General features: G+C 44.5%; 1 protein-coding gene across 1 annotated transcript in view; it reads right to left on the bottom strand.

Annotated features, from left to right (window-relative positions):
• Positions 1 to 1591: 1591 nt before the first annotated feature.
• Positions 1592 to 20057, bottom strand: part of SUCLG1 (succinate-CoA ligase GDP/ADP-forming subunit alpha) — a 32354-nt gene continuing 13888 nt past the window's right edge. The window contains exons 6-9 of the mRNA XM_069976329.1: positions 13122 to 13205; positions 11689 to 11840; positions 5839 to 6027; positions 1592 to 1848 (exon numbers count right to left, since the gene is read on the bottom strand). Coding sequence (XP_069832430.1) covers positions 1822 to 1848; positions 5839 to 6027; positions 11689 to 11840; positions 13122 to 13205 — 452 coding nt within the window. The 3' untranslated portion in view covers positions 1592 to 1821. The remainder of the gene's footprint in view (positions 1849 to 5838; positions 6028 to 11688; positions 11841 to 13121; positions 13206 to 20057) is intronic.

Here is a 20057-nt window from a genome sequence, read left to right as displayed (position 1 = left end):
CATCTGTGAGTCACTGAATGACGGTTTTATTATTTTTTAGAACGTTATTTGGTAGGGGTGCCCCGAGGTAATTTTTTTTCCCCAAGGGGTGCCCCGAGGTGGAAGGTTGGGAAGCACTGGCTTAACCTGTCACTGACTTCCTTATGGTGCTTTTACACGTAACGATTATCGTTCGAATTTTCGCGATAACAATCGCATTTGAGCGATAATCGACTTGTGTAAACACAGCAAATGATCAAATGACGAGCGAGAAATCATTTATTTTGATCAACAAGTTCTCAAATCGTCATTGGTCGTTCGCAAAAAGTTTGCAGATTGCTTCATGTAAACAGTCTTTCAAAGATTTACCCTATGTGTGAGATGGGCTTAAGCGATCTTAAAACGATCTCAATAACGAATTTTTCAAACGATCTATCGTTCTGTCTAAACGCTGATCGTTATAAAAAACACATTGTTCCTTCAAAATCGTTAAACGATCGACTGGGCGAATTATCACTTCGTGTAAAAGGACCATTAAACGTTGTTATAGATCTCATTGTTTAACAGGTGGGATTACAGCTGCCTGTCGTTATCTCCAGGCCTAGACACACTGATGTGTGCGGGACAGCTCACACTGCAGCAGTCCCGCACACATCTAAAGACCCTCACTGTCAAGAATGTATATACAGTGGTACCTTGGTTTAAGAGTAACTTGGTTTAAGAGCGTTTTGGTTTAAGAGCTCACAGTTTTTCAAAATTGTGACTTGGTTTAAGAGCTTTGCTTTGGTTTAAGAGCTCCCTGTACTGGGTGGGAGGGGGAGTGGGGGAGGGGCATGGTCTACATAGTGGGGTCTATAGCACTGTACTCTGACCCAGGAAGTCTCCCTCACCTTCCAAATCATAGCAGATCCACTTCAGGCTGGGGCTTACATCAGGGGACAGGACTGTGGAGGTAATCTCTCCATAGCTGTAACCCCTCTCTCCCCGGACAGAGAGTGCTGCATGTATGTGCCCACATCTGCCCTGCTCGTTCCTTCATGCTCCCTGCAGTCTCTGTCCGCCCCTTGTGTTTCCCATCCTCTCCATTACTGTACAGTAACTTATAATATCACATATTCTGCTGTTTCTGAATGGTTGTTTCATCTGTTTTACATGTTATTCAGAAAATATTAATCATTATTTTGGGGTGTGGAACCAATTGTCTGCATTTCTATAATTTCTTATGGGAAAATTTGCTTTGGTTTAAGAGTGGATTTGGATTACAAGCGCGGCCCCGGAACGAATTATGCTCGTAATCCAAGGCACCACTGTATACGTTTTGCTGACGTGAAGGGGTTAATTGGAAAAAAAAAAATGTAAGCCCTTTATTTTTCCCATTCCTTGAATTGAGCCTTACACCACAGAATACAATTCCCATCATTCTTAGACAGCCAAAGTGTTGATGCATAATGAGAATTGCAGTTTTTCAACATCTGGAGGGCTGCGACTTTGACACCCCTGACCTGTAGGGACAACATGGACATCTCCGGTCTCTTATATGGCCCATTACCCTATTAGCTCCTTCTTACGAATAGTGCAGATCTGTCCACCTCTTCAATGAAAACATAAGGCGTTTTAGGATCCAAAGTAAATGGAAGTATTTATTCAGGAAGGCTGTACAGTCTAAAGAACAGATCCACAGAGATCCTCGTGATGTCGGGGGGAAAAGGCTAAAAATACAGTTATGGCTTCACATGTGGCTGTGCAGAGACGCCGCTATCAAAGGAGAAGAAGATCTGGACGAAAAAGAACGGATGTGGACGTGATGATTATGTGCCGATGGTGCCGCCTGCTCTTCCACACTTACAGCATTTTCCTCTTCTCGAATTCCTGCGGGGGGATAAATAATGTATGTTAGTGACATGGAACAAGCTCCAGGCAAACATTGCCTTCAGATTAACACCTGGTAATTCTTTATGTAGTGTGGGCACGGGGATGAATCAGACGAGGCGGCGCAGCTTTCTAGGACGCTCCTAATATATGAGAAGGTGAAGGACGCTGGCAGCGCGCAGTGGAAGCACTTGGGTATTTGCATGGAGTTGCGGATCTGCCACCTATAACCTCGGTAAATCACACCTTGCTTAAATTAGCACACGAGACGTCCACAGCGCTCGACAACAAAAATCTTACAAATTGGCTCTCAATCTGCCTGTCAGCGGCAATATACTGCAGAAGAGCAATGCTCTGCTGCCATCAAGTGCAAGTGAACAGCTCTTACATGGCTGCTCCCCTATCAATCAGGAATACAGGAGCGTCCAGGCCACTATACACAGAGGTTCCCTGCCCGATGCACAGTAACATCACAACCCATCCAGATTAGAACCAGCAACCTAATGACTCCATTCACTACTATAGTTAGGTTATTTTACATCCATATAGCATATACTTTTTTTTGGCAGGGTGGGATGGGCGGGGGGTCTACGGGATTAGAAAAACATAGCTGATTTCTTTCACAAACAGCGCCTCCCTTGCCCTCAGTTTGTGCCCTAGTATTGTTTAGTTCTACTGGAATAAGTCAAGTTGTAAGAACATGTTTTTAAAGGTAAATGTCGTGCAAAAATTTTTTATTAAAAAGTCTTTGATTGCCCCCCAAAAGTTATACAAATCCCCAATATACACTTATTACGGTAAATGCACATAAAGTGCTTTTTCCCCTGCACTTACTACTGCATCAAGGTTTTACTTCCTGGATAACATGGTGATGTCACTTCCTAGATTACATGGTGATGTCACTTCCTGGATAACATGGTGATGTCACTTCCTGGATAAAAATGGTGATGTCACTTTCTGGGAGTCTGGGCGTGACATCCCCATGTTATCCAGGAAGTGACATCCCCATGTTATCCAGGAAGTGACATCCCCATGTTATCCAGGAAGTGACATCCCCATGTTATCCAGGAAGTGACATCCCCATGTTATCCAGGAAGTGACATCCCCATGTTATCCAGGAAGTGACATCACCATGTTATCCAGGAAGTGACATCACCATGTTATCCAGGAAGTGACATCACCATGTTATCCAGGAAGTGACATCACCATGTTATCTAGGACGTGACATCACCATGTTATCCAGGAAGTGAAGCCTTGATGCAGTAGTAAGGGCAGGGAAAATAGCACTTTATAAGCATTTACCGTAATAAGTGTATATTGGGGATTTGTATAACTTTTGGAAGAGCAATACAATACTTTAATAAAAAAATTTTGCCAGACTTTAATTCTGAATAACCTGTTGCCGTGGGGGTTGAACGGCGGGGCTGCATATGGTATTCTGCAGGAATTACCTCTGGCCTATGCTGTATGTGTATGACAGGTTGGATAGAGATCAAACAGACAGCTCTATACAGAGGTCAGGGGTGTGAAGCAGAGTCTGTGGTCTCAGTTATGCAGGTGCCATGACAAATAAAGTGCCCAAGAGGTGGAGTCTACTTTTTAGGTGCCAAGAGAGCTCCATACTGAGAGGGTCTGGGGCCCTTACTCTCACATATGATTGACAGCTCTGGTGCTAGAGCAGAAAGGACATTTACTGTAGTCCCCCCAACATACAACTGATTTAACTAACAATGGCTTCTTAGAGGCCATGGTAACTTGAATACAGCGTTGGCTTATGATGTTGGACGACTCAGTATGACGGGGCATCACTGTACTGAAGCGTCTTTTTGGCAGAGCAGAGTACTACAGCTGCTAGCGAACTGTTTCAGTGTCTTATTGATACACACTGCTGCCCAACATAATGTGTAGTAGACACACAGTGAGTGACACTCCGAGCCACTCTGTACTCCTGCACAATATCTCTCCCTCTTGTAGCTGCAGGCACTAAAGAGTTAAGGCAAAGAACATGGTAAGTGTATTGCTTGGCACCTGCTGTGATCCGTGTTACAGAGTTGGAACCATGCTAGAAGCGAATGCCGATCCTGGTATAGGCAAAAATCCACGTGCTTTATATTTTTTACTCTGCAGGATGCACTTTCTGGCCATGTCATCAGTGACTGTTTCCATGCTGGAAGGGGTCAAAGGAGAATACCGGGCTGGGGTGCTTGGGAGAATGAAAGCGGTAACATGCTCTCACCTCCCCCGCTCCAGCGCTGGTGCCGGTATCCCATAACTCCGGTCTCCCGATCCCATGGAGGGGACCCGGGATGTGATGTGCATCTCCCATCCCAGTTCCCCATGAAGTGGCCAGGACAGGGGGACCAGATCTGTGGAATACCGGCACCAGTGCTAGAGTGGGGGAGGTGAGAGCATATTATTTCTTTCATCCTCCCCCTTCTCACTCCAGACCACAGTTCTCCTTTAATGCAGACCTGTAAGCGGATCTTTTGCTGTCCTGCTGATATTTGGTGTGATACTACGGTACGTATTTTAAATCAATTGGTGTCAGAAAGTTATATAGACTTGCAATTTACTTCTATTTAAAAGTCTCCAGTCTTCCAATACTTATCAGCTGCTGTATGTTCTGCAGGAAGATAAATATTACTTCCACTCCAGTGCTCTCTGCTGCCACCTCTGTCTATGTCAGGAACTGTCAAGAGCAAGAGAGGTTTTCTATGGCAAATTGCTACTGCTCTGGACAGTTCCTGACATGGACAAAGGAGGCAGCAGAGAGCACTGTGCCAGACTGGAGAGAATACACCACTTCATGCTGGACATACAGCAGCTGATAAGTACTGGAAGACTTAAGATTTTTAAATAGAAGTAAATTGCAAGTCTATATAACTTTCTGACACCAACTGATTTAAAAGACGTACCGGAGTACCCCTTTTAAAATATTAAACTGGAATTGAGGAGCAAAATCTATCTAAACTCTCTGACACAGGTTAATTTTAAAGAATTTTTTTTTTGCCTGAGTACCCCTTTTAAGTTGTTATAAGAGATTTTCTACCTGTAGTATATGACATACTTACAGGATTATAATGCTATAAATGACTAAATGAAACTCCCATAGGCAATGGTTAGGAGAGACTGAACCCGACTGGCCCAATTCTGGTAAAGTGCTCCTTCCTAATCATTCACTCATATTCAAAGACAAGACGCCCCCCCCCCCCCTTCCTTAAGACCCCTTTTCCATATTGTACATCTACAGGGTCCTGGCTCTTCCGCTTCTCTTGTACACAGACTACTACCTGGTTGCTATTTTAAGAGGAAAAAAAAAAAATTAAAAAAATAAAAAGTCTACAGAAATATTGTGCTGCAAACAGATAACAAGGCAGACGATCACCTAGAGAACGCACTCCGGATGAATATGACAATTACACGTTATTAAAAAGAAAAACCGAAGCCGTTCTCCGCTTTGAAATACCTCCAACATTGCAGGATGAATGTTTCCCAAGCAGCGTAACTAGTGCGCCATTTCCTGACAGCTGTGCTGTAATATAGAGAGCTTTTTTTCCCTTTTGCCATTTGCTTGCTACTGTGCCAAATGCAATTTTAATTCTAAACAATTATATTTGGCTCATGCTGAACAGCGTTTTTCTCCGATAAGAGCTTAAAAGAGGGGACGTGCGGCACGGCTGAGTGTTCCGACGGCTCTTAAAGAGCCCGAGGGTGAAGGAATAGGGGGGGGGGGGGGGGATAGAAATAAAATAAAATAAAATAAAAAAGAAAGCCCCTATAAAAAATGGCGACAAGAACAAGTCATACGCCAATCCTACAATGACCAATGATGACCAGATGGACTGCTGTTTCTTGCTATTTTTGGACATCATCTTGGCTGCAATGTGACACAATCCACACAGTGTAAAACGGCAAACTTTGGTTGTGCGTCCTCCAAAATCGTTGTGTAACCCAACCACAAAGCAGAGCAGCCAGCACTCATCTTCTTACCTTGTGCATGGTGCTTCCAAGTTGGGCAGGAGACATACTGACCACCACGCCGGCTCTCTGCAAGGCTGCAATCTTTTCTTTGGCTCCACCTTTCCCGCCAGCAATGATGGCTCCAGCGTGCCCCATCCTCCTTCCAGGAGGGGCAGTCAGGCCAGCAATAAAGGAGACCACAGGCTTAGCGTTAGCACCCTGTAAGATACAAAAAGAAAAAAAAAAAGTTATACCAAAAGTAATGCAAGCTCTAAACCAGGGACAGGGAAACTTCTGCTGCAAAATTACTATTCCCATCATCAAAGTCTTGGCTGTCCGGGCATGATGGGAATTGTAGTTTTGCCACAGCTGCAGGGCCACAGGTTCATTTTCCTTGCTCTAAGGGACTCTGTCAGTAGGTTTCCGCTGTCCTATATAAGAGTAGCATAAACTAGTGACAGAGAAGCTGAACAGAATGATGTATCACTTACATTGTTCTGTGCAGCCGATCTCCTCCTGAATAACATGGACAATAAGTAGTCCTCTCCATTATGTACGTGAGCCCAGTAGTCTTGGATATTCATGAGCAGTAGCAAACTCTGCCTGCCAGCTGCTGATTGGCAGTTTTCTATCCATGTTGTGTATAGGCAGTCAAGAATCCTATTCTCCTGCATATTAGGAGAATGGCTGAACAGAACGATGTAAGTAATACACTGATCTGTTCAGCATTTATATCACTAGTTTATGCTGCCCTCATTTAAGGCAGCATAAACCTAGTGACAGATTTCCTTTAAGCAATGTTCAGTTCTGCCATTCTGGTTGCAAAAGATTCCAAGTGTGCAACCACAACTATAATTGAATAAGGTTAAAAGAAGTAGCAGACATAATAGTTATAATGTATAAATAAAGGAATATCTAAAGTGAAATAGGGCCCTTGCAGTATGCCAGTAATGTAGCAGACAGCGCAGGCTGCCATGCTACTGAATGCTAGGATATTGATAGTCAGTGCCTCCTGATTGAGATTGGCAGTGAAATAGTCAGTGGATACAGAAGCTTTGGGGAGACAAAGCTTCTTTTAGCCACATGTCACCCATCTCGGTGTCTTGAAGTTGGTCCAAGGCTTTCTCAGCGTTCTATTCTCTCCCGTCTCCCACGCGTCTTCTCCTAGAGCGATGGGAGAGAGCGCCAAATCGGCAGCCTGGGTGTGGACAAGCACTGACAGCGCTGAGTAACGCTAGGAAATATCGGGGGTGCCGGGGTCAGAGTAGGCGGTTCACAACAGTATCGCTGGTTTTGATCCAATTTCCATGGGGCCCCAATTATTGGATTCTTCATATGCAAAAAGCTTTAAAGGGATTGTAGGTGTGCTGGCCGGACACGTTTCGGAGTATACCCCTTCTTCAGTGGCGATTGGTGTAGTAACTGTTACGAGTATACCCCTTCTTCAGTGGCAATTGGTGAAGTAACTGTTACAAGTATACCCCTTCTTCAGTGGCAATTGGTGTAGTAACTGTTACGAGTATACCCCTTCTTCAGTGGCAATTGGTGTAGTAACTGTTACGAGTATACCCCTTCTTCAGTGGCAATTGGTGAAGTAACTGTTACAAGTATACCCCTTCTTCAGTGGCAATTGGTGTAGTAAATGTGTAGTAACTACACCAATTGCCAGTGAAGAAGGGGTATACTCGTAACAGTTACTACACCAATTGCCTCTGTATAATCATGCAAACCATGAAACGTGTTTGGCCACCACACTTACAATCAGTTTATAGCCACTTGCATATGAGGAATTCCTAAAATGTGGCCCCATTGAAATTGGACTATTAACATTGCCTACGCTGACCTCGGCACCTTCTATACTTCCTATCCATACCTAATGCTATAACCATCATCGAGAACCAGGCTGCCGATTCAGCGCTGACCTCGGCACCTTCTATACTTCCTATCCATACCTAATGCTATAACCATCATCGAGAACCAGGCTGCCGATTCAGTGCTCTCCCCCATTCCTGTAGGAGAAGACGCGTGGGAGCCAGGAGAGAATAGAATGCTGGGAAAGCCCCGGACCAACTTCAGGACTACAAGATGGGTGGGATGGCTGGCATACAGCGAGGGCCCTGCAGGCTGTTTTAATTCAGATATTCCTATATTTATACATTATAACCATTATATCTACTACTTCTTTTAACGTTATATATTTTTATGTTCACAAATAAATATGTGGAAAGGTTTTAGAGGGATGCTGAGGTCTAATAACTTTGTATTCCACTACCCAGTCCCTGAAGGTGGGACATATTAACCTCGGTTGCCTCCTATACCTGTGAGCTGCACCATAGCATTTTACTAAACCTGAAAAGGAAAGAAAGTTTTGGGATTATGCAACTTTACTGGGTTATGGTAAGAAGCAATGAACCACAGCTCTGAATTTATCTAAAAAACTGCATAACACAAAGCTGTGATAAATAATAAAATTAATGCTACTATTAGTCACCACTGGGGGGAGCTCACCGATGGCATGTTACTTATTCTATGCATTTATATAGGGCTAACATATCCTTCCGTGCAGTAAAAACTCATCACTTGATTTTTCTTCACTCATGTTGGGGCTACCAGCCTAAATTCGGCATTTACCTATTAGTATATTTCTGGGGTTTGGAAACAAACTGGAGTATCGATAGGAAGGAAACACACACGCATACACATACACATGGAGAACAAATAAGGCAATAATGATAACTAGTTAGCTATATGTATACCGGTTGGTTTTGCTACTGCCAATTTTGCCTTCCTTACTGAACTCAATGTGAAAAATCCACAACAAATTCACTTGGTTAACATTTCGTTTATAGTAAATATTATTAGTAATTATTATTATTTTTTAAAATAAAAAATAAAATATATAAATAAAAAATAAAACAATAATAATAATAATAATAATAATAATAATAATAATAATAATAATAATAATAATAATAATAATAATAATAAAAGCATTCCTTTGTTGAAAAACCAATGTACTTATTGGCTTCACCAGTATTCAGCAATGTTCATAGAAAGTAAAGATAAACCTATAGCAACTCCATTACCCTTCTTTGTTGTGGCCTTCACAAAACAGCCATAGGTCCCACTGTCCTCCTTAGGATCAGAAGAATATCAGTGAGACTGGTGAACGCAGGGGGTCCCTCTATCCTTAGTAAATTTCCCCGCAGTGTAGATTTCCATGTCTAAAGGAGACGGGGCCCTACACCTACAACACTGGTAGTAAAGAGCCACTTTTTATGGAAACTTTTTTTGATGCCAAGACTAGGATGCTTCCCAATAAAACCAAGGAGAAAATAAAACCAGCTGTAAGATGCCGTAAACCTGCGATGGATTACTTCTCCTTTCAGCTTTAGAGAGACGGTAAAATGTGAATAAGCGGTGAGCACAAAAGCCTCCTAGTTGGCGATGATTACAATGCAATGAGGCGACATATCTGCAGTACGGAGAGAGCCTCGGGGGGCGCTGCCGTGTTTGTTCTTACACAACGTGGTCTCATGGAAGGAAGACGCTACCGCAGGACAGAGACCTGCAGATGTCAGGCCCGGGAGAGAGCGAGCACAGGCCGGGAACTGATGGATGGGCTGCGGCAGCATCACTAACCAGGGGGAAGCCGCCATCTTTACTTCCCCTTAAAACTTAGACAATATCAGCCTCCCTTCCCTATGGTAAGACGCAGAACGGAGCATTCCACTGCAAGCCGCCTCCGGATTTAATTCAACAGTCTTAGTAATTGTTCTTACTTACAGTCTGCAAAGCAGGGGTTAAAAATGCACTGAATAAAAAAAACAGCTGTAAAATCCATAGGAAGGAGCGGAAGCATCCAGATATACAGGGAAACATCCAAATTATATATCCATTCTGATCACAATGGTGGTGCTGTCGCTGACTGGCACTCATTTACAATGGCTGGGCCCTGAGGAAAAGGTTAGGGGTTTCTATTACTAAAGGTTAATCGCTGGGACCCCAAAGTGCGTGTACAGAGGGGCTTTATTATTACTTAAAGGGGTATTCCACTCAAACATAACTTTTGATAAGTAGACTAATAATTCGTTGCAAACTTATCATCTATTCAGTCTCCTTACCCCAGTTCTCAGTTGCTGCTTTCTGCTGAAGACACAAAAATCTGTGTGAGCCTTTCTCTCTGTCTCCCCCTCCCCCCCCCCCCTTTCTGAGCCAGCTGATGTAACCAAGTCCATGGCTGGCTTTATCTGCAACATTGTAGCTTCTTTCCCAGCATAACAAAAAAGCTACAATGTTGGAGATATAGCCTGCCAGGGACTTGTTTACATCAGCTGTCTCAGAGGAGGGGGAGACAGAGAGAAAGGCTCACAGATTCAGCAGAAAGCAGCAGCTCAGAACTAGGGGAAGGAGACTAAACAGATAAGTATGGAAGGAATTTTTAGTCTCGACACGGGCAGCAATATATCAAAAGTTATGTTTGAGTGGAATACCCCTTTAACTAGTCTCCTATTAGAGACATAGACGTGAAGGAAGGTTTCTCCTACAGGAGATTTGGGTCAGGTTGTGTAATATATGGCTGCATATTATTGTGATTGGACAGTATAGGACCCATTTTGTTCTAAGGACCAATGCACATGACTGGCTTCCATACAGCATGCAGCTGACGAGAGCCTGGACCTATAGGTTCTATTGTGTGCACTGCCCTTGACTGTGGGAGGATGCTGATAACACTTGGTCGATCGTTCATGCCAAAGGGTCAGTGGTTTTGTGGTCAGCAAAACCACTTTGTCTTTTTGAAGAAGGCCTTGCCTGATCTATGTTTTACTCTAAAGTTGGATGCCGCCCTAGGGCTGCCAAGAAAACATGGATGCAGCCTATGACTATATCCACGTTTTCCAGGACTCTCTAGGACTCTTCCAACTTCTGCAGCCACAGAGAATCAAAGGTAGACCATATAGAGTTTGGATACTGTTGCCGAGCCCAAACATTTTGACAGGTCCCCTCCACACTAATAGGGAACCATCATTTCAACCGAGCTGGGCCAAACGAAGCCTAGTAGACTGCCCGATTTAGACTATGTTCTGTCTAACACGTTGCAGTGTATAACTTAGGTGTTAGTAACAAGGAAGGGAGCGCTGCCCTTGGTTTGGGCAGCATAAATGACCAGACAGACTCTTTGAATGTAGAAATCATCCCAAAATCTTGGGTGCCAGACCAATGGCTGAGGTGGTTATAGGTAGAGCTGTATTTTTTTCATGCCACCATTTTGGAGTGCATATAATGTATATAGAGGGGAGAAAAAAATTGTGTTTTGGGAGGGAACTCTTTAAAAAAAAAAATGTAGCCTTTATATAAATTTAATAATCTAGGCAGGAAGTGGTTTCAAATCTACAACTCCCATCATGCGTTGACAGCCAAAGCTTTAGCATGATGGGAGTTGTAGTTTTGCAACAGCTGGAGAGCCAAGGTTTCCTACCCTTGTTCTAGGGGTAGAAACCTTTTATGCCTTTAGCATTATGCTGACAGGATACCTGATGGCAGATCAGGGGACATTCATTTGACGCTGACGGGATAACTGAGTGACTTTGACCTATTGGCTTAGTAACCACAATCACTACCAGCAATGGCTTCTGACCATTGTAGCCGACACCCGCAGTGGATGGAATGGACTCAATGTCTAAGCTTGAGGCAATGTACAAAAAAATGGAACCAATACGTTAATAAAGACTATTTGTAAAGTTACTTAAATGATTATTTTACATTTTTTGCAGCAATAAAATAAGATGGTGACATGGGTGCACACAGCCTGCAGCATTGGCCCATTCACTAAAGTCTAAATATAAAATAACAACACGTCGGCATATGGCGGATACTTACAGTGTTGTGTTCCTTCAGATACTCAGCAGCATTTTCCTCAGCGCTTCCACCAATCTCTCCGATCAGGATGATACCTTCTGTCTTTGGGTCGTGTAAGAAGACCTCCAGGCAGTCAATAAAGTTTGTTCCATTAAATGGGTCTCCACCGATACCTTCAAAGACAAGAAGCGAATAGTATTAGTGGTTATCATAATGTTGTGAACACCCTGAACCTAGGAGTATAAAGATGCAGTCCCAGGATAGTAATGGTGCGGGGGAGCCGTACTATTATCGCACCCTGTGATCAGGCCTTAAAGTGTCACTGTCGTTTAAATTTTTTTGTTGTTGCAGGAATCAAGTACAGGCGATTTTAAGAAACTTTGTAATCAGGTTTATTAGTCGAAAATTGCATTTTTATCATGAAAAAGCCATTTGAAGCTCTCCTCCCAGTCTTCATGGTTTTTTTATGGAGAGGGGAGGGGTGGCGGGAGATGAGGCACCAAAACAGGACAACAAAGTTAATTTACAGCTACATCACAGGGCTATCTCCTCTGACAGTCAGCACTGACCTCTCTGACCTCTAAATACCGCTTTTACACAGCTCCCACTGTAAAATCCTTTGTTTTCTGCTCTCTCCTGGCTAAATCCCCCTCCCCTCTCCATAGGTTACACAGGGCTCGACTGATGTAAAAGAGTCGAGATTTCCTGATAATGAGCAGTGAATATGAGAAAGAGGGGGGAGGAGGGACCTGGGGAAAGTCTTTGTAAATGCACATAATGGCATATTTGCTTAATAAATCCAATTACAAAGTTTCTTAAAATCGCCTGGACTAGTGATTTCTGTAAAAAATAAAAATACGACAGTGACTCTAAGTTCACATCAGTAGTACCAGAGGTAATCCAGACTCTTGTGGCTAGGAATAGCATTAGGTGATGGGGTTTGCCAACGTTCTTCGAATCTGAGCGCTCGGCATTTGACTCATGGTGGTCGGAGAACTCAGATGCGGCCCTAGAGCTGCCAGGAAAATATGAATACAGCCATAGACCTATGGCTACATCCATATTATCCAGGACTCCCTAGCGAGGCATCTAACGTCTCCAGATGCCAGGAGTCAAATGCCGAACGTTTGGGTTCTGAGAACGTACCAGTATAACTCAAGTGGTAAAGCTATAAATTGCAATAAACAATATAGCAATATGGTAGAGCACAGTGTTATCAAGTCTGCGGCCCTCCGGCTGATGCAAAACTACAGTTCCCATCATGCCTGGACAGCCAAAGCTTTAGCATGATGGGATTTGTAGTCCTGCAAAAGCTGGAGAGCCACAGGTTTACTGCATATAACGGTAACTAACTCAGCAGGTTTAGACGTGAGTTTATAAAGTATCGGCTTCAGGGTTTTCCTTGGTGTCATAAAACTTTCCTAACAGAATGGCATAAAGCTCTAGAGACCTACCGATACAGAGAGACTGCCCCAATCCAACCTGCGTCGTCTGATGCACGGCTTCATATGTCAGAGTTCCTGATCTTGACACGATTCCTGTGGGATGAAAGAAGAGTACAGGTCCTTAGTGCCACTGAATAAAGAGGGATTTCATGTTTATTTCAGCACGCCAGTAATGAAGAGCCGACACATTAATGTTACAGGGAATCAACAAGGCAAATGCCTAAAGGAGGACTGGTCCTCAATGGCGCAGATATCGATGTGTCCTCACTACAGGCATCTGCCTGGGACTAGCAGCAATCTACTCTGCCTGCCCCCTCCTGTATACTACACTGACACACAGCAGCCGGCCAGCCAGCCAGAGTCTTCAGCTATGCGGGGGGCAGTGTCCCTCCATCCCATTACACAATGAGATCTAGAATCTCTTTACTTGTACAAAATAGCTAATATAGAACTGAACAGAGAAAATATGTATAGGAACAGATTCTGACTTATCTACAAGTCGCTTCTATTTGTAGTATACTTATGGTTATACACAAGTTACCAGACAACGAAAAACAAAAAATAGATTTCAATGAGGTTTCATACAATGGTTATCAGGAGGTTCTCCAGCACCACCTACTGGTGCTACACAGGAACTGCAGCCGCATTGGCCAAGTGGCACATTACTAAAGGTCCTATTCCACGGAGCGACGGCAGCAGATCATTGCTGTATCAGTCGTCTGTTTTGTCAACATGTTGAAAAACAAAAGACTGCAACGATCAGACGGCATAAAAGATGTCGGCTGGTTGTTGACTTCTATCCCACGGGACGATTATCGGCCGTAACGGCCGATATCACCCGTATACAGCCGATAATCGTTCCGTGGAATAGAGCCATAAGGCACTGTCTTGTTGGATCCCCGTCAGCTGACAGTATGATAACTGTATAAAGGAAACGGCCCAGAACACTCGTTTATTGGAGAAATATGTAGAATTGAAAGGAGGCTTTAGGACCCTGTTGGCGCTTCTGGACTGGATACAAGCTGAGATACTGATGGGTAGGGAGGACACAGGGTCTGTGAACACCAGCAGGGGGCAGTGTGTCCTCCACACGGTCTCCATTCACCAACCCGACCATCATCAGCTCCCCCTAAACCTGAATACCCTGCGAAGGACAACATGGTTCCAGTCCATAGCAGTTTCTGGTTAACCACACTACTGTAAAGACAATGGTGACTTGGCGTTATGGTGTGTCCTGCCCTTGACGTCCAATTGCCATGAAACAGTCAGGTGTCTGTCTGGGGACTGTTTACAGTGTCTGTGCCCTCACATAAAGCTCCTATGATGTATCTATCAGCAAGCCTCTGAATATGTCAAAGAGCCATGACTAGCAACAGTTGACCTCTCCCCAAGATGTACACTACCCAAAAGTAGCCTCTGAGATGCTTTGTCTAGGACAGGGAGGGAAACACTTTAAGGGGTAGTTCCCCCCCAAAAAATTATTTCAAATCAGCTGGTGCCAGAAATTTCTAATTTACTTCTATTACAAAATCTCAGGTCTTCCAGTACTTATCAGCTGCTGTAGGTCCTGCAGGAAGTGGTGTATTCTTTCCAGTCTGACACAGTGTTCTCTGCTGCCACCTCTGTCCATGTCAGAAACTGTCCATAGCAGAAGCAAATCCCCATAGAAAACCTCTCCTGCTCTCCAGACTGGAAAGATTACACCACTTCCTGCAGGACACACAGCAGCTGATAAGACTGGAAGACTGGAGATTTTTTTTTTACACAAATAAATTACAAATCGCTGGCACCAGTGGATTTGAAATTTTCTTTTTCTTTTTTTTGCTGAACTACCCCTTTTACACCCTTGTGTGGCAAGACCCAATATCCGATCAGAGCCTCCCTTATACACCAATGGGGAACTAGATCACCAGAAACAGGGCATGCTGGGAGTTGTGGTTTTTACTCTGGTCCTGCTTATTCCCAGCTACAGAAGCTTCCCACCCTAACACCGTAGTCTCAGCCCTGAACATGTCCCACCCGCACGTTTAACAATCCCGTTTTTTATTCGGCTCCAGACTGAGAGAAGCAGTGTGACTCCGCCGTTAAACTTGCGCTTTATGAGCGCACAAAATATATATATCCACAAAATGTAATTGCATTCCTATTTGATTTTTCAATTTTCAGTTTATGGGTACTATCCTGGGCACGGAGATGTGCGGAATACTAATATTCATCATCCCCGCATGTCTACGCTTAACTCTCACACAGGCATAAAAATCCTGGGACGGAAAAAAAAAAAAAATTATATGTAGAAAAAAGGGGAATATTTTAAAAAATTTAAATAAATAAAAAAACCGTCTGTGGGAAATCCAATTACTAAGCTCGGAGGACAAAAGCGATTCCCGGCCGTTCATTTACCTCCCTGTAGTGAGAGACGCCAGAGACAGGCGGTGGTTTATAACACGCCAACGTCCATCTCCTCACACGCTTCTTATATGGGGGCCGTTCTATGTACTATAATATGATAGTAATTTTTTCGGGTGAACATTTGCCTTGTTGGTTTGCTCGTTGAATGTTGAGAATAATTTCAGGGTTTGATTTGGGGAGTGAGATTAGATTGGAGTCGCCCGATGTGGTGACTGGATAAATCTTCTAGGTTTGGCTCCCGGCCGTTCATGCTTTCTATCCATGTTATGGTGGAGATTTGGCTCCCGGCCGTTCATGCTTTCTATCCATGTTATGGTGGAGATTTAGCTCCCGGCCGTTCATGCTTTCTATCCATGTTATGGTGGAGATTTAGCTCCCGGCCGTTCATGCTTTCTATCCATGTTATGGTGGAGATTTAGCTCCGGGCCGTTCATGCTTTCTATCCACGTTATGGTGGAGATTTAGCTCCGGGCCGTTCATGCTTTCTATCCATGTTATGGTGGAGATTTAGCTCCCGGCCGTTCATGCTTTCTATCCATGTTATGGTGGAGATTTGGCTTCCGGCCGTTCATGCTTTCTATCCACATTATGGTGGAGATTTAGCTCCGGGCCGTTCATGCTTTCTATCCATGTTATGGTGTAGATTTGGCTCCCGGCCGTTCATGCTTTCTATCCATGTTATCGTGGAGATTTAGCTCCGGGCCGTTCATGCTTTTCATCCATGTTATGGTGGAGATTTAGCTCCCGGCCGTTCATGCTTTCTATCCATGTTATGGTGGAGATTTGGCTCCCGGCCGTTCATGCTTTCTATCCACATTATGGTGGAGATTTAGCTCCCGGCCGTTCATGCTTTCTATCCATGTTATGGTGGAGATTTAGCTCCTGGCCGTTCATGCTTTCTATCCATGTTATGGTGGAGATTTAGCTCCCGGCCGTTCATGCTTTTCATCCATGTTATGGTGGAGATTTAGCTCCCGGCCGTTCATGCTTTCTATCCATGTTATGGTGGATATTTGGCTCCCGGCCGTTCATGCTTTTTATCCATGTTATGGTGGAGATTTAGCTCCTGGCCGTTCATGCTTTCTATCCATGTTATGGTGGAGATTTGGCTCCCGGCCGTTAATGTGGATAGAAAGCATGAACGGCCGGGAGCCAAATCTCCACCATAACATGGATAGAAAGCATGAACGGCCGGGAGCTAAATCTCCACCATAACATGGATGAAAAGCATGAACGGCCAGGAGCTAAATCTCCACCATAACATGGATGAAAAGCATGAACGGCCGGGAGCCAAATATCCACCATAACATGGATAGAAAGCATGAACGGCCAGGAGCTAAATCTCCACCATAACATGGATGAAAAGCATGAACGGCCGGGAGCCAAATATCCACCATAACATGGATAGAAAGCATGAACGGCCGGGATATTTGGCTCCCGGCCGTTCATGCTTTTCATCCATGTTATGGTGGAGATTTAGCTCCTGGCCGTTCATGCTTTTCATCCATGTTATGGTGGAGATTTGTATCATGAACAAAGAGACCCCAGAAAGGAATAAGGAACAGAGCTTGCTGCCATATAGGTACATAGGGAGAGGAAGAAACTTTGAAACTAGGGAGGATGGCACCACCAGCGGGTGCCACACTGACATCTGGGGACACAAGTGTGACTACCTGGGCTTTCCGAGACCTTTTTCTTATTGATTGCCTATATATCCATAGGTCACCAATGTATGCGATCCGTGGGGCAGCTGAATAAGGGTGTGTTCACACCTACAGGATCCACAGTAGATCTGATGGTGCAGACGGCATCAATGTAACTAAATAACTGAACACCGCATCAAATCTGGTGCGGATCCGCGGTGTGTGAACACAGCCTTAAAGGGAAGGCAGCAATCAAGGGACTACTGCAGAATATCCTTTTACTTCACCGACATGGCTGGTATTACAGTGTACACCATTAAAGCCAATGGGAAAGCTACAAGGGGAATGATCAGCAGATTAGACGAATCCAACCTATTGCACACGGGGCCATGAGGAGTAGGGTATGTCTTCTGTGCAGTTTCCGTGCACAGCAGTGTAATCCTCTGTCCGGAGCACCCGTAAGCGCCCCCAGAGAGCACGCCCGCTCCATTGATTATCATTAGAAGGAGCAGGCCGGCTCACACTCTGGGGGTGGGGGAGTGCTCCTTGCAGCGCTGCGGACCGAGGGTTACATTGCTGAGAGCACAGGAACAGCGCAGAGGAGGAAGGTAAGACACATACCTTCCTCCTCGGTGCCCCATGGGGAGCTATCAGCAGGTTACATTCATCTAAACCTGAAACCCCCTTCAATACCTGTACAGGCACTACCCAGTGTATGATGCTTGGTAGGAGGTGAAAAGGCTGCGGCATTGAACAAGAGAAACAGTTCCTTTAATCAGATGACTGGGACTCCTACCAATCAGATACTGATGGTCTGTCACCAAAAAAAAAAAAAAAAAAATGGAAATCCCCTTTAAATGGAATCTGTCAGCCCCCGGGCCCTCCCTGAGGTGCTGACAGTGCGCTGTAGCTGGCAGTCCCCTAGTGAGCATGATGCCTTTTAGCAATTTATCTGCGGAGTGGATTACTGTACTGAAGTGTCAGAGAGGTGAGAGGACTACATCCGCCATCCATTGTTAGCGCCTCTTCTATCACAAGAGGATACATCATAAGTCCGATATGGGAATATCCCTTTAAAAGATAAAGTGTGGATGTAGAAAAGTCGGATTTTACTGTAGAAGACAAAGTGCTTCGGTCTCATTCTCTTCATTTCTAACCTCCCAGCAGAAAGCATACGGCAGGTACCCAGCATGCCTTGCGGCACCTCAGAGCTGCTGTGTCCCCTCTCCGAGCATCCAGAAAATGTATGTGAGCTGTAATGTTGCGGCGAGAGGCTCATGAGTCTTGTCTAATTCATCTTTTTACTGCCGGGACCTGTGCGGAATACATATGAGGGTGATAATGGATGTGTGAGGAGGGAGCCGGGCCGCACTGTAAATAGCCGCCTCTATAAATGACCGCCATCCCTCTCCTTTATCCCCACCGTACAGTGAAATTATAAGACGCAGCCAGGAAAAGAGATGGCTCCTGCGAGGGGACAAAATATTCTCATAAAAGGACCTTCCCTTCACATGGAGCCGCCGCACAGCGAGAGAAGCTTCTATAGAAGGGGATGAATACACCCGGCCTTCTCTCCAGCAGGACGGACGCTTACACAGTGACCGAGACATCTCCACATTCCTAATAATATTACAACATATCACACTTATAGGCTGAATATGGGGTAAAAAAAAGTTTGTTTTGGATTTTTGCACCCACTATTACAAAGTGCTATATATATATGTATACACGCACACACACACACGCAGTGGTGCCTTGGATTACTAGCATAATTCGTTCCGGGACCGCACTTGTAATCCAAATCCACTCTTACACCAAAGCAAATTTTCCCATAAGAAATAAGTGATATGCAGACAATTGGTTCCACACCCCAAAAATAATGATTATTCTAAATAACATCACAATATGTGATATTATAAGTTACTGTACAGTAATGGAGAGGATGGGAAACACAAGGGCTGACAGAGACTGCGGGGAGCATGAAGGAATGAGCAGGGCAGATGTGGGCACATATATGCAGCACTCTCTGTCCGGGGAGAGAGGGGTTACAGCTATGAAGAGATTACCTCCACAGTCCTGTCCCCTGATGTAAGCCCCAGCCTGAAGTGGATCTGCCATAATTTGGAAGGTGAGGGAGACTTCCTGGGTCAGAGTACAGGGCTGTAGACCACCTTGTGCAGACCCTGCCCTTCACTCACTCGCGCTCCCACCCAGTACAGGGAGCTCTTAAACCAAAGCAATGCTCTTAAACCAAGTCACAATTTTGAAAAACTGTGAGCTCTTAAACCAAAATGCTCTTAAACCAAGTTACTCTTAAACCAAGGTACCACTATATATATATATATATATATATATATATATATATATATATATATATATACACACATACATACACAAAACAACGCTGTGTACAATACTGCTATACATATACAGTGCCCTGTACAATAGCACCATACATACACAGCGCCCTGCGCCATACACACACAGTGCCATACAAACAGTGCCGTGTGCCATACACAATCCCATGTGCTATTGCTCTCGGCTGCAGCCAAGAGCAATAGAATGCCGAGCTGGGATTAGCGCCATTACGGAGCAGACCCGGTAAAGATGCGGGGATTGCTCCTCCACGATCGCGTCACAGGGGGCGATCCCCCCCACTAGACACCAGTGATGGGGAAAATATGCATTTTAAATGCAGCTGTTAACTTTGATAGCTGCATTTAAAAGGCTAATTAGTGGGCGCGTCAAATCGGACTATTCCCGCGATCCTGGGCTGCATATAGCATCTGGGATCGTGGCGGTTCAGAGCAGGGTCGCCGTGCGCCCCCCTCTTAACTCCCCTAGCGACACAAGGGCGTACATTTACGCCCTTGGCCGTTAAGGGGTTAAAGAA

The sequence above is a fragment of the Dendropsophus ebraccatus genome, chromosome 7 (assembly GCF_027789765.1).
Source record: "Dendropsophus ebraccatus isolate aDenEbr1 chromosome 7, aDenEbr1.pat, whole genome shotgun sequence".
Lineage (NCBI taxonomy): Eukaryota > Metazoa > Chordata > Amphibia > Anura > Hylidae > Dendropsophus > Dendropsophus ebraccatus.
The sequence above is the reverse complement of the archived record's forward strand: the minus strand, read 5'-3'. Positions and strand labels throughout refer to the sequence as shown.